The sequence below is a fragment of the Dunckerocampus dactyliophorus genome, chromosome 2, assembly GCF_027744805.1.
Source record: "Dunckerocampus dactyliophorus isolate RoL2022-P2 chromosome 2, RoL_Ddac_1.1, whole genome shotgun sequence".
NCBI lineage: Eukaryota > Metazoa > Chordata > Actinopteri > Syngnathiformes > Syngnathidae > Dunckerocampus > Dunckerocampus dactyliophorus.
This window is the reverse complement of record NC_072820.1, coordinates 7711017-7725817: the sequence shown is the minus strand read 5'-3', so window position 1 is coordinate 7725817 and position 14801 is coordinate 7711017. Positions and strand designations below refer to the sequence as shown.

The 14801-nt window shown below is 38.0% G+C and overlaps 1 protein-coding gene across 8 annotated transcripts in view; it reads left to right on the top strand.

Annotated features, from left to right (window-relative positions):
• The window catches only part of LOC129170587 (polyamine-transporting ATPase 13A3-like), a 48971-nt gene that overhangs the window by 29834 nt on the left and 4336 nt on the right, over nucleotides 1–14801 (top strand). For 5 of the 8 annotated variants that reach the window (XR_008566652.1, XR_008566651.1, XR_008566650.1 and 2 more), the window contains 17 exons: nucleotides 1617–1678; nucleotides 1876–2026; nucleotides 2092–2169; nucleotides 2295–2445; nucleotides 2557–2677; nucleotides 5836–5960; nucleotides 7537–7694; nucleotides 8380–8502; nucleotides 8584–8663; nucleotides 8753–8795; nucleotides 9666–9775; nucleotides 9858–9954; nucleotides 10513–10585; nucleotides 10691–10862; nucleotides 12271–12464; nucleotides 12586–12674; nucleotides 12862–12942. Coding sequence is in view for 3 of the 8 variants with exons in the window: in XM_054758354.1 (XP_054614329.1) it covers nucleotides 1617–1678; nucleotides 1876–2026; nucleotides 2092–2169; nucleotides 2295–2445; nucleotides 2557–2677; nucleotides 5836–5960; nucleotides 7537–7694; nucleotides 8380–8502; nucleotides 8584–8663; nucleotides 8753–8795; nucleotides 9666–9775; nucleotides 9858–9954; nucleotides 10513–10585; nucleotides 10691–10862; nucleotides 12271–12464; nucleotides 12586–12674; nucleotides 12862–12942 (1908 nt within the window). In the remaining 5 variants the exon portion in view is untranslated. Of the gene's footprint in view, nucleotides 1–1616; nucleotides 1679–1875; nucleotides 2027–2091; nucleotides 2170–2294; nucleotides 2446–2556; nucleotides 2678–5835; nucleotides 5961–7536; nucleotides 7695–8379; nucleotides 8503–8583; nucleotides 8796–9665; nucleotides 9776–9857; nucleotides 9955–10512; nucleotides 10586–10690; nucleotides 10863–12270; nucleotides 12465–12585; nucleotides 12675–12861; nucleotides 12943–14801 lie in introns of those variants that run through there. The other 3 variants (XM_054758355.1, XM_054758362.1, XR_008566654.1) reach the window with 3 other exon arrangements.

Here is a 14801-nt window from a genome sequence, read left to right as displayed (position 1 = left end):
GTACGACTGAGAGCCTACACAGACGCATCCTTATGTTACACTTTTTGCTTTTTTAATTTTTTTTTTTTACAAATATTTCAACTTACTTCTCGTACATTTTTTACTTCTTAATATTATGTCTTAATTCTCATAATATTTTGACTTTATTCTTGTCATATTATACATTTTTCCCCAAATTGCAACATTATTCTTCGTTTTATTTGTTTGTCATAATATTACACCCATCCATCCATCCATTTTCTATACCGCTTCATCCTCATTAGGGTCACGGGGGCATGCTGGAGCCCATCCCAGCTGACTTCGGGCGACAGGCGGGGTACACCCTGGACTGGTCGCCAGCCAATCGCAGGGCACATATAGACAAACAACCATTCACACTCACAGTCATATAATATTACACCTTTTTTTAAAAATGAAGTTTTTTAGTCTTTAATATTTCAACTTTTTTTCTCTTATTATTGTGACTTTATTCTCCTAATATTTTGTCTTCATTCTGGTAAAATTGCTGCTATTTTTTTATTTTATTTTTTTTACATGTTTAGAGTTTTTCTTGTTGAATTGCATTGTTACAACGTGCCAAAGACCAATAAAAAAACAGCCGCGGGCCGTGAATGACAGCTAATCTAACAGTGAATGACAGCTAATCCATACCTTACATTTGTGAAATGTTGTCTTGATGTTGCCAGGGTATTTTGTTAGAAGCTACTGAAGCCCACTTTTTGTTCAAAACAACTCCTTGTCTTGTCCCATTACAGTAAAATATTATTTTAAGTTAAGCATACTACAGCCACTGCTGTACACATTTTTATTTTCCTCAAAATGATCTCCTCTAGCTTTACTTCAAGTGATCATTTAGGGAGTTCAGAATGAGAGCGAGTCGGGGGTTCAGAGTTGAGTATCAGCTTTGCGTGAATAACGACCGCTACGGTGGCCCATGTTTTTATTTGGGACTTTCATGAGGGAATATTGTGCGTGTTGTGAGACCTGCAATAAAAGCCTGTTGTTGTGGCGATCAAGTCTGGTGCTTGAATGTCTCACCGAACATTACAGTAAGATTACTGACACCTAGTGACCAGTGTAAAATACTAAATATCATGCGTCTGTGTTGAATGCGTCTTTTGAATGCCTTATATTTGTATTTTAGTACATGTTGCCATTTTTAAGCTTGAAAATGCATAATTTAGGCAACAATATTCAACATTTGCTTAAATATGCATAGTTTTAAAATAATAGTCCGTATTAAACCATGAAACAGCATAGTTATTAATTAATTAATTGATAATATTTATTATTAATTAACTATTGTTAGATTTTCGAAAAAACATGATGGAGTGAAGCCTCGAAATTTGACTTTATAGACCATCAACCATTCACACTCACATTCTCACCTATGGACCTCGAGTCTCCAATTAACGTAACATGGATATGTTTGGAATACCCGAAGAAAACGTAAACGCCACACAAAAGCTGTCCAAACAGAGAAATAAACCATCACTCCACTCAGCCACTGTGCGCCCCATGTGGCAATATCCGACATGAGAACCATATCTGGTTTAAATAGTCCACATTTCTATAAGACCAATTCCTAAGATGAAGTGTGTGCATATCTACTTTAGACTGGAACTCTTACTGAGGACGGTTTGGACCTGTGGGGTATTCAGAGAGCTGCAGATGGCACGTAAGTGATAAAGGTTTGTTGTCCTCTGTTGACACAAGCGTCCCAAGAATAAAAATGTATAATTTTCAATGCATGATGTCATCAATCACCACTTCATTGAATGTAACCTTTATTAATTCCAATCATAATTTGAATCAATGTTTGTTCTGTTTGCATCTACAAACAGTCCAGTTGTCTTTTCCTTTTGTCACACACAGTTTTTCACCTCCAGAGACGGAGGTCGCTACAGAGAGTCTCATGAAGACTTCTTTTGTCGCCTGCATGGCTACCTGCCACTCACTGACCACAATAGACGACAAACTCTGTGGAGACCCTTTAGACGTCAAGGTGTTCAGCGCCACAGGCTCGGTGAGCAGTACTGAATGTTGTGTTTACAAGAGGCACATATTTTATGATGTCACCGTTTTGCTCAGGTCCTCGAAGAGCCAACAGAAGAACAGACTGTTCTTTACATTGACAAAGTTGCCCTTATTGTGCGATTTCCCAATCAGGTAATCTTTTAAAGTCTTGTGATTACTGAGTGACCAATATATCATTCACTTTATCCTGTACGTCTGTTTGAGAAATGTGCCACTGCTAAAAAAAAAAAAAAAATACTGCGACATTGAACTTTTAGTGGGGTGAGTTTGGCGTTGTGCGCTACATCTCCTTCTCCTCGACGCTGAAGAGGATGAGCGTGGTGGTCAAGCAGTTGGGACAAAAACACTTTGACGTCTACCTGAAAGGAGCACCGGAGACCGTGGCTAACCTCTGCAAACCACACACAGGTCAGACAGTTGGAGCGGGTCCAGGAGAGTACGTTATTGTTGACCACCATGCATTTCCTGCACCTCCAAAGGTCAGAGATTGACCTGCTGCATTTTTGTGCATCTCCACAGTGCCGCAGACTTTCACAGAGACGCTAGAGACTTACACCCGGCAGGGTTTCAGGGTTATTGCCCTGGCGCATCGCCGGCTGGAGTCCAAGCTCTCCTGGCAGGAAGTCCACAACCTCAGCCGGTATGCATTCATTCATGAATAGAATACAGCGACCTTTGTAAATGCCTATGTCGCTGAAGTCGGGGGTTTTCAATGTGTGACCCAGTGAGCCTCCCCTTAAAGAATATCATAATGCGCGAAAACATACATATTTGTCCAAATATAATGCTTTTTTGTTTTTACGGAATTTTGTGACATGCAAATTGAACAGAATAGCAATTGAGACTACAAAGATTTCCGCGGGAACTTTGAATGGGGCTACCAGTTGCGTACCTGTGGCCTGGCGTTGTGTCCTTGCAGCTTGCAAGCATGTCGTGGTGGGTTCCTAATGAAGTGGCCGTTTTCAGCTTTGGTCATCAATTACGTAGCCTTGGTTACACAGAACGTTCCCAACTATAATAGGGCTCTTCCGCCATGGAGATACTGTATAAGATGTGTTGGGGTTCTTCATGCTGCGTCCTGAACTCCACTATAGAATTGTGTGTTTTCTACACTTTCATTAGTGAAACCATTATTTCGTGATGAATTGGAAAATGTGGTCATTGCTGAAAGCTTTTCTGCATATTGCCTTCAGGCTGCAATGTCTTTTGCGGAGTCATTTTCATTCTTGTATATCTGTAATGTTTGATAGCAAACGCTAACTGGACGTAATACATGATGAATGCTATGTAGCCGTTTTCACTAACATACCACTCAGGCTATGTACATAACTAATTCATTACCTTTATTGCCATATTGAATTGAATTGTGAATTACTGAACGATATCAACTATTTTGATGACCTGTAAACTTGTTCATGTGAAATAGGCCTGCTTATTATTAGTATTTAGCATAGTTTCAAAGATTACCAGTTAGATTTAAAAATGTTTTCTTGTTTTACAGTAAGAGATACTTTTGACTTGTAACTTTAATGCTTAAAAAGTGTGTGATATACATGTAGAATGTACATAAATACTAATATTTATGAATATACTAAATATATATATTCTCTATGTTTATAGCTGGAGGTAGATCTTTGAGACTCGGTCATTTTAATAGGAGCTTGCAGACTGAAAAAGTGTGAGCACTCCTGATCTACAAGCAGGTGGCTCAGTCTGCATTCATTTAGCACAGAAATGAGGCACAACTTAGTTTTTGATCCGGTTGTTCGAACTCTTATTGTTGAATACTTGACTCTAGCGGCCCCCAGGTCATTTGAGTTTGAGACCCCTGGTCTATATAGTATATTTCAACTCAGTCTTTTAATTACATTGACTGTTCTTTATTATTATATAATAGTGTGAATTTCAAATCAAATGACGGGACTCTGTTGTGCATTCAGCCTTTCACCCCCCTTACTGCACAATGACTGGAACACCTCAACCCAGAATACAAAGCTGTTTAAACTAAAAATGCTTTCATCATTTGTGGAAACTCTGAGCTTCACATCAGAAGAAGGTGGTTCCGTTTTCTTTGTCCACATACAGTAGATCAAACACTTAAGCTAATTGTTGAACTCAAAGAGCTTCAACAATAAATGACCATACAACAGTAGTAGTGCATTGCCAGTGGCACCCGCTTAAATTCTAATTATTCAGTACAACACACACAAAACATATACAAACACATACAAAACAGTACAAAATGTGAATGTCAACTAGTTATTTTTAGTGTGTGTGTGTGTGTGTGTGTGTGTGTGTGTGTGTGTATATATGCTATTCTTGTGATCAGAAGTTTACATGCACTTACCATGGACTTGAATATCCTATTCATTTTGGGCCCTTCATGATTCATTTGAACGGTTCTTTTTCCAAAATGGATTTTTTTTTGTGATTTTCTCTACTTTACATCGGCCCTGGTTGGTGACTTTCCCACAATTGGCTTTTATTCTGATTTCCCTGCATAATGAGAATGGTGTAGGTCCATGGGTTATTTATTTATTTTATAGCGCTTTCTTTTAATATAGAAATATATTGGTTTAAGCACGGATGCTCCAGCAAAAGACACATTTGTAAATAAAAAAGTATTCAATATGAGGAAAAAAATAATCATATATATCAATAAACATACATTTACAAGTTAGGGAGGACTCCAGCGTGACACAATATATTTAAATTCATTCACTGACAAATGTCCTCCCCTCTGAGACAAATTTGAACGTGTGCATGTGTTGTTTTTTGTGACAATACCATACACACAACTTTTTTTATATTTAGTCGGAGGAAGGATGTGCCATAGAAATCCATGCCTGAATACTGCTCATCACAGATGTGAGTTTGTGGGCATCATTTGTGCAGATTTGAACATCAACATCTTTACACTTGCACTTGTGGGTGTTGGTGTATCATTATCTTGACAATGTTTATGTGCATCTTCTATTACGTACAGCAGGGGTATCAAACTGGTTTTCACCGAGGGCCACATCGCAGTTATGGTTATCCTCAGAGGGCCACTTTTTATAATTCTATTTTAGAAATTTGTTAATGAATTAGTACATTAATTTTTCATTAATAACTAATGAAAAAAAATATTACATTTTACATTGGATTTGACAACAAAAAAATAAGGTTTTCTGTCAATATTGACAACAAATACATTCACCAAGAAAGATTGTCTTTTTCATTAAAAAAATATTTTTTTTTAGGTTGTTTTCGTTAGTAATATAAATGTTCTTTTTACTTTAAAATCTTATTTTATTATTTATAGTAAACATAACGGTAAATGTTAATCAAATTATTGTAAATTTTTTTTATATATCGTAACATTTTAACTGATTTTATAAATTGATTTAATAAATTTATTTAATAAACCAAAATATAAAATTACAGCATACAGATAAAAATACAATAATGTAAATATAATTTTACAATAGTACAAAAGTAAAATAATGAAAAACAAAGCTTCAAAAAGTAAAGGCAAAATTAATAACAAAATTACAATATATACACAAATATTTTTTTAAAATCATATTACAGTAAAATAAGTGTTTTTTTGACATGCGTTATTTCAAGGCTTTTGCGGGCCACATAAAATGATATGGTGGGCCAAATCCGGCCCCCGGGCCTTGAGTTTGACACCTGTGATGTACACTATCTAAAATAATTAGTTTTCGTCTTTCACAATGCCTGTGATGGTTAACTGTGTGTGTGTGTGTGTGCGTGTGTGCGTGCGTGTGTGTGTGTGTGTGCTGGCCTTTACAGGGAGCAGACAGAGACCAACATGGACTTCCTTGGCTTGATCATCATGCAGAACAAAATCAAAGAACAGACTGCTGGCGCGTTGCTTGACTTACGACAAGCCAACATTCGTACTTTGATGGCTACAGGTGACCAAAATAAACCAAATTACTGCCCGCTCACTCTACTGCTTGTCGTCAACTGAGAGTTAGCAAGATACAGATGCATTGTTATTGTCTTCCAGGAAAACGTGAGTGAAATTTCAAAATGAAATTGTTACTTTAATATTTTAGCTGTTTTGCAGATACACCTTTTATGACTCCAGAATTTGGAGAATTTCAGAGTCATAAAGGTGTATCTGCATTCAGTAAATTAAAAAAAAAAAAGTGTAATATTGACATTCAAAACAGGACAATTCTACTGAAGATTCTACAAATAAACATACCTCAAGTACAAAACAATAACCTGAAAAAAGTTTCACCTTTTTACTCCAGTTCTGTCAAATAATGTTTAAAAATGATGCCGTAGTCCTACTGGACCCCAAAATACCGCAAACTGCATGGTACACCTGGAAACAAGCCTACAAAAACAAAACCTACAACCTGGCTCTTGGCCATTTCTTAAAACCTTAAATCTGTCATTACTCACAAATACTGTAAATAATAGATTTCTGAATTCAAACAGAAATCCTGAGCATAGAATCTTTGACAAAAATAATATTTTTGCTGTATAGCAGGGTCTAAACCAGCTTTCATACAAAATATAGATTAGTGTACCAGCAGCTCTCATACAAGAATAATGCTTGCAGGCTTCAGTGTCTTATGAATAACCAAAAAAACTAGACTGCCCTTATTCGCAAATAATACAAATAAATGGGCCACAAGAAATCAACATGCTTCTGCAACATTTTTGAACAGCTCAGCCATATTCGCACCTGTGTGGCTCTCATTCATCCCTCTCGTTTGTAGCGCATGAGACGCTAGCTTCCAGTCATCAGTAATGAAGTACGCTGTTCCGGTGACATAAGCCCTGGTTCTCAACCACCAAATACTGCCGCAAATCCTTTGCAGTAGAAGTTGCAATTGACTTTCTGATTCTCTTTGGCTTTTCCGAGTTGGGTGGAAAACTAGTTATCACCTTTTCAATGGTTCTCTGGTTGGCAGCAACTTCAGCTGGCTGTTTTTCCCATGTGCTATGTGGTCTCTCATATTTGTTGTGTTCCCAAACTATTTTAAGTTTGTATGACAAAGCTTGCATATCATCTGGCTCATTTTTACCTTCACCTACACGAAAGCCAAAGTGCTTCTAGACGCTCGCTTTAAATCCAGCGGGTGCGGGTCAGAGTTTACGCGCAGCCATTCTGGTAGCGTGTTACACTGGTGCACCGCCATACATCATTAATGTATCTGTTAATGCATGATCACAGTATGTATATAAAACAATAAAACGTTGTGAGAGGTTGTTTTTTTTTTTTTTAGAGGGCTTCATAGTCGAAATAGGTGCCTACCATGACGTGCAATGTTAGATGGCTCATGCTAACTCGTTTTCTCTTTTTAGAACGCACAGAAAAGGGAAGCAAATATGTGTTCATGTTTCACATAAGGGATGTGGATGAGGAAAAACTGCAGCTCAATTTTAATAGAAAATGCAGATTGACCTTGTTAATTGTCAGCTGACTCAGTGTTTGTAACATCTGAAGTTTCCTTGACTTTTGTGTGCTCTTAGGTGACAACATGTTGACAGCAATATCAGTGGCTCGGGACTGTGGGATGGTTCAAGCCCATGAGAAGGTTATTATTGCTGATGCCGTGCCTCCAAATGATGAAAACCCTGCTAGTATCACATGGCGCTACTCTGACAACCTGGATGTCAACAAAAATCAGGTAAAACACAAGTTACATTTTTCTGCCACTCATAAAATCTCATGAACGGTCAGGTATGAGAACTTCACGAGATTTCCACGAGATCCTTCAAATCACTCACGTCACAACTTTAGGAAGTGCCGGCATGGCAACTTCACGCTTCTCCAGCGGCGACCGCTGCTCAGTACGGTTGATGGATTTTATTTAAAAATGGCAGCCACACCGTGTTTTTCGGATGTAAGAATTGCGTATGTAAACCGGAGCAAGGCTGCTTGTTCTGAGGGGCTAAAGACCTACCCCACGATCACTCCTCCTCTGCTTTGAAGCCGACCCTAAACCTTTGACCAATCTCAACAGAGAAGGCATGGTCGTGGAGGAAGCTGCGGAATCCGAGCATGTCGGCCAAGAGGAGACAAATGCAGATTTATGCTGTACACAGCTTGATATTTATGGAGTACTTTATTAAAAGCAACTAACTGTAGTACCTCGCCCTGACCGCTCTTGGGAGGCAAACTCTCTCAAACAATCAGTATCAATTTCCACATTTATCATTGAATAACCTTGAGTAGCATCCTTCATTGTATGTTGTGGTTCAGTTAATGTAAAGCACACTATGTTCTACACCTACTAAAACTATTCACAATACTGGATCAGAACTTCCGTTTAGCGCCCTGTTTTACGTTCCTATCTTTCTGCCCTCATGCAGACTGCTGGGATCAGTTTTTCTGAGGAGGGGGTGAAAGAAGAGGAGAACCTGGGCTATCACTTCGCTGTTGGCGGCCCAGCCTTCGCTGTCATCACTGAACACTTTCCAGAACTTGTCCCCAAGGTACTAAGATACATTACAGTAGTTTAGGTATCTGTGTCCTGGCATGACAACTGGATGTCTCTCCACATGGGGGCGCTGCAGTTCCTCCTGAGAGCCACTGTGTTTGCTCGTATGACTCCAGACCAGAAGACCCAGCTGGTGCAAGTCCTGCAGAACATTGAGTCCGCTTATTTATTTAGTTTGATGACCCGTGTCCATGTTTTTGTGACTTTCGAGCGTGATATAATTGTGTTTTTCTTTAACTTTCCAGTTACATTGTTGGGATGTGTGGGGATGGTGCTAATGACTGTGGGGTGAGTATGCGCAGTGTCCGCCCATGGTGCACAGCTTGAGAAGGGCAAGTGGTAGAGGGGCGTCCACACATGCACGTGCGCGTTCACACATGCACACGTGCACGCACACGGCACAGCCGAGTCATAGAATGGCTGTAATGTGATCACTCCTGCCAGTTAATAGGGGTGTCGCGACGATACAGAAAATTCACGATTCGGTTCCATTTGATAGTTTTGTGTCAAAGAAAATGTCATGCCTTTTTTTAAACTTGTATTTTATTGAAATTACCAACATTTATTTCAGCTCAAAAATACATCTTTTAAATGAAATGTATCTGGTGCAGCTATACTTGCCTGACGTCAAGGCAACACATTTTTTTCAATGCGTCATAAACTAACAGCAACAGTAACAAGTAAGTGCAGAAAAACACATTTATTTTTTAAAGGTTTTGCATGGAACTAGCCGCTACAAATGCATTGGACTTTTATTGTATGTACTTGCATCTTACCGCTGAGTTATTTGATCCGAAATTTGGATTATAATGATGAAAAATGCAGATTTGTATGCCGCGGGAGACACCGTTCCTGATCGCTTTCACCTGCCGGGATTTTGCCGGGACTTTGATGCCAGCTGACTGATGTTATGTGACACTTGTGACTTGGGTTGCAGTATTGCACGATTCCTAGTGGTATCAAATTGAGACTACCAATCCAAGATGTAGGTTGCATGTACTCCAGGAGCATACTCATTCTGCATCACAGAATGGATTGTGGGACTTTCGGAGGTTCCACTGTAGTTATAAGGAGATGAAATGGTACAACAAATTGGTTTTATTAGTTGTTCACGCTCAAATTGTCTCAGTGATGAAGGTTTCTCTCGCTCGCTTTCAGGCCCTAAAGAAAGCTCACAGTGGGATCTCTCTGTCTGAGCTGGAGGCCTCTGTGGCTTCTCCCTTCACCTCCTCCATCCCAAACATCTCCTGCGTTCCCAAACTCCTCAGGTAGCTCGCAGTGCTACACGATGGCTAAACGAGGCAGTTGTGACACTGTATTTTTTGTGCTTCTGGTGTTTGCTGTCCACAGGGAGGGCCGCGCTGCTCTGGTAACATCTTTCTGTGTGTTCAAATTCATGGCCCTCTACAGCAGCATCCTTTACTGCAGCGTGTCTCTGCTCTACTGGGTAAATTGTGCTGAAACATAACACGTTAGTGCATGAAACAGAATGATTATACCTGATGTATCACAGACTGATAATGATCATCTGCCCTAATCCCTACTCTACATAAGCAAGTGCAATCAAGTGAAGCCAAGTCAAGTGTATTTCGGTTATTTCAAGGCACCTTACACACGGAGCAGGCGTACAACCACGGCCCTCACATTAACGAGAACCACCTGAACCACACATCAGCATGTTTGAAGAAACCTCAGACATAATCCAGGCTCTGTGTGGCAGCCGTCTACCTCCACTGCTTGGGTTGAGATAGAGACAAAGTAGAGAGATAGAGCGGTAACAGGATAGAGGGGATGAGCATTGAAGGGAGGGGCGAGAGAACAAGTACGTGGTACACGGGTGAGAGTTTTGTCATCAAGTATGTTGTTTTTTTTTCTTGGATGGTTTTAGTAGAGGTCAGTTCAATTAGTTACGGGTGACAAATGAGTGAAGGTGAGAGGTGATACTTGAATGTTTGATGGAGATTGTGGATGCCGTGTTACTGATGGGAAAGGTGTCATCCTTTAGGTACTCACCAATTTTGGAATCTTCCAGTATATGTTTATTGACGTGGGCGTCAGTTTGTTTGTTGTCTTCACGAGTAAGTAACAGAAATACAATTGGCATTTTGTGCAGTTCACATTTATGGTCGTGATTATCAATACAAACGTATGTCACTTTTCAACTGGTTTGTTTTGCTGCTCAGTGAGTCTGAACCCCGCGTGGAAGAAGCTGGCTCCGCGCTCGCCCCCAACCAGCCTGATCTTCGGCACAGTGCTCTTCTCGGTGTTGTCTCAGATCCTCAACTGCCTGCTCTTCCAGTTTTTGGCCTTCTTCTTAGTAAAACAACAGAGTTGGTACAAGTCACCTCAGTCATTGTAAGTAACAGGGAAAAACTCCTTACCGTGTCAGTAAATCTATCGACGCACACTTCAGGTCTAAACGTGCTCTTGGGGTACACTGACTTGACACAACCAGCCGTGCAATACGGTCCATTCATTGTTTTGGCTGCAAGAAGCTTTGGTGACGCTGCGCATTACATCCTGTCAGGCGGCATCTAACAAAATAAGGGTCTTATAAAAATCGCTGTTTTTTTTGTTTTGTTTTTTTTTAAATCGCTGGTTTTGCAAGGAGGAAAATAAGTCCTTTTATTGGTTTAATGATTTTTTTCTTTTACTATTGTGATGAGATAAAATGTTTAAAATAAATATGGAAATTTTTGCATAACTTGCATTGCATACTGCAGTATTTGTCTTATTTTGCACAGTTTTGATTTGTGAAATGCATCCAATGGCATCACAGTAAAAGAAGCATAATGGGTTTATTCATTATATGAAATTAGTTTGAGTATCACTTGATATTGGTATCGGTAACGAAGTACAATAATCCCTCGTTTATCGTGGTTAATTGGTTCCAGACACGACCGTGATAAGTGAATTTCCTCGAAGTAGGATTCCTTATTTATAAATTTAATATTTTTGAAGTCGGAGCATAGAAAACGTGTTTACGACCGTCTGAATCCGGTTGTTAACATTATTAGAGCCCTTTAGACATGAAATAACACCCCTATAGTCACCCTTATACTCATATTACCCAATATAGTCGATATAATAAAAGAAAAATAAGCCATTTAAGACATAAATAGGACAGGATGTGAGCCCATGAGATAATGCAAAACTGCAATAAAAGAATGGTGTTCCAATGATCAAGTCTGGTGCTTTTGTGTCTCACTGAACATTACAGTAACATTACTGACAGCTAGTGACCAGGGTAGAATAGTAGATATAATTCACAGTGTCTTTGAATACATCGTCCAAATGCCTTATATTTGTATTTTACTTAATTTAGCCATTTTTATGCTTGAAAATGCTTACTTTAGGCAAAAACTATGTAAAATCTGCATCAATATGTATATTTTTTCACTACAAAACAGCGTAATTTATTAATTCATATAATTCCGGAAAACCATGATGGAGTTAAGCCATGAAAATTCAAAGCACGAAGTGGTGAGAGGTTACTGCACTAGGCAATATCAGTATATCGGATATCGATAAATAGCAAATAGTTTAGTTGTTACATCACACTTGTCACCTGTTGGGGAGACCATCAAGTCCCAAAATGAATTCATCTTTTCAATCATTGGTCATTTAGTTATTAAAGAAATAAAAGAGTTATAAAAGAAATGCCCATAACAGCGCATTATTTCGTCTAAACATACCTTTTTTTTTTCTGATGTCATTCAGTAATTTGTTGACCATCTCTCTCTCTCTCTCTCCTCTGTTACAGTCCCTTCAGTAGTACAAGTAATGTGTCCAGTTTCAATGAAACTCAAGCTAAGCAAGACTTCCCACGGAGCATGAATTATGACGTCCAGAGCTTCGAAAACACCTCCATCTTCTACGTGTCTGCTTTTCAGTACATAGCCGTCGCCATTGTCTTCTGCAAAGGGAAACCCTTCCGACAACCTTTCTATAAAAACTGTAAGACCAACGTCATCTTTTCCACGTCAACAGTGTGTGTTTATTGAAAGTCTGGATTTATGAGTTTCTTGCCTTAAAAAAAAACCTAACTTTGCTCTCACTTTTGTGTTTTAAATGGCAGGGCTGTTTATGTTGGGCATCTGTTGTCAGTACACCTTTCTGTTGCTCATCTTGCTGTATCCCATTCCTGCTGTAGACAAAGTGATGCAGGTATTTTTTTTCCATTCAAATACAGTAATTGTTCACTATTTGCTCTTTGTAATGATGCGGTCGGGAGTCCACTTGAACAGACAAACATGATAAATGTATTATTCTAGTAGTTCACATGTCGCAGTCATTGACAGAAATTGTGTATACGGTTCCTTCCCTGACGCCCTGTCACTTTTCCTTCCCTCAGATCGCGGATATTCCCTACAGCTGGCGCGTTACACTCTTCGTCATTGTTTTAGCACATGCTGCTGTGGCTTTCACACTGGAGGTAAGCTCTTATTCTGACATTAACATAAGGCCGTCCAAATTGCGGTCCACAGCACATACTAAAAAAATAACAACAGCAAAAATGGAAAAATCTTCAGTAATTTTGTGGTAATGGTTTAATTTATTTGAACATACATACAAGTTACATTGGAATACATCACATACCTTATTACACTTCACAGTACCACATGTCCAAAAGGAGCAGGAAGAAGCAAAGCTTATTTAATCCTACCCCCAATCCGTTTTACATCAATTGCAATATATTTGTTCACTTCCTGTATTCCAAATACGCTCTCTTCTAGTTGAATACATCGAAAATTAATCAAATAATGTGATAAATAGTCGAAAAAATAGTAGTCAAGTTTCAAATTTAGTCAGATTTGTCAGATTTGAAATGTTAAAGCAAATAGTAGTCGTGTTTCAGTGATTTTTGGAAAATTGTGGTAATAACGAAACCGGACGATAATTTGTAAATTGATGTTTGTCTCCATTTTTGACAATTGGAACTACTTTAGCTGTTTTCATTTTGTTTGGAAATTTACCGGTCTGAATTTATAAGTTTGTAACGCACGTCAGCGGTTCTGCGATTTGGTGGATTGCCATTTTTATCGTTTCCGTATGGATTCCATTATAATCAGTTGCTGTTTTTGTTTTACCTTTATTGACAATGTCAGTGAGGAACATTGAATTGGTGTTGCTGTCTATATTTTCATCTCGTTCCTCCACTGACCAGAATTTTGGGATATTGTCCTCCAGTTTTGGTCCAATATTTACTAAGTAGTTGTTAAACCTTCCAGCTACCTCATTCATATCATCATATTTGGCATTTTCAACCGTGAAATAATGAGAGTTAGTCTGCTTTTCGAGCACCATTCCTAATAATACTGTTTAGAATGCCACAAGTTGTTCTTATATTGCTTTTATTTTTGGATAATAATTGACTATAGTATTCTATGGTATTTTCGAGAATAAAGTGAAAATATTAAAGCTGTAATCTAACAAAAAAGTCTTAATTTTAGGTTTTTATTAGCATAAGGTTGAACTATTAAAAAAAATGTCATTTAAAAAAAAGTCGTAATATTATAGCAAACAAAACAATGAATAAAGTTGTAATTTTCGGACAATTAGGTTGTGGAAAAAGTTATAATGTTATGAGAATAAAGTCTTTACGAGAGGACAATTTGCAAGAAGAACGTTGAACCACTTTAGCTGGACAATTACAAATAAAACAAACGAAGCAGAAATGGAACAAACAGCTGTAATTTGACAAGAATAAAGTCAAAATATCAAAAGAAAAAAAGTCATTTTTTAACACAAAAAAGGAAACAAATTACTAGAATAAAGGAAAAAATATTGTCATTTTAGTAGCATAAATATGAAATATTAAAGATTTTTTTAAAAAAAAATTTAATACTCATAAGAATCTGAGAAACACAAAATAAAATATATATTTTTTTAAATTAGTTTGGGGAAAAGTTATCATATTATGGGAATAAAGTCAAAATATTGTGGAAATAAAGTCATAATATTAATATAAAGAAATTTAGGATTTAAGAAAGTCAAGATTCAAGAGAGTTTTATTGTCATGTGCATGGTAAAACAGCAGTTATACCATGCAATGAAAATCTTATTCTGTTCATTCTCCCAAGAAAAGAAAGAAAACACAAGAAAGAATAAGAACATAAGAAACATAAACACATAAACATATATACCAATAAATTAAGCAACAACAACAGAAGAGACATTAATACAAGTAAATAATACAAATAAATAAATAAATAAATAAATAAATAAATAAATAAAGTGCTATGAGTGTGTGCGTGTGTTGCGTGCGGCGTGTGTGAGTGCTTCGTTGAGGAG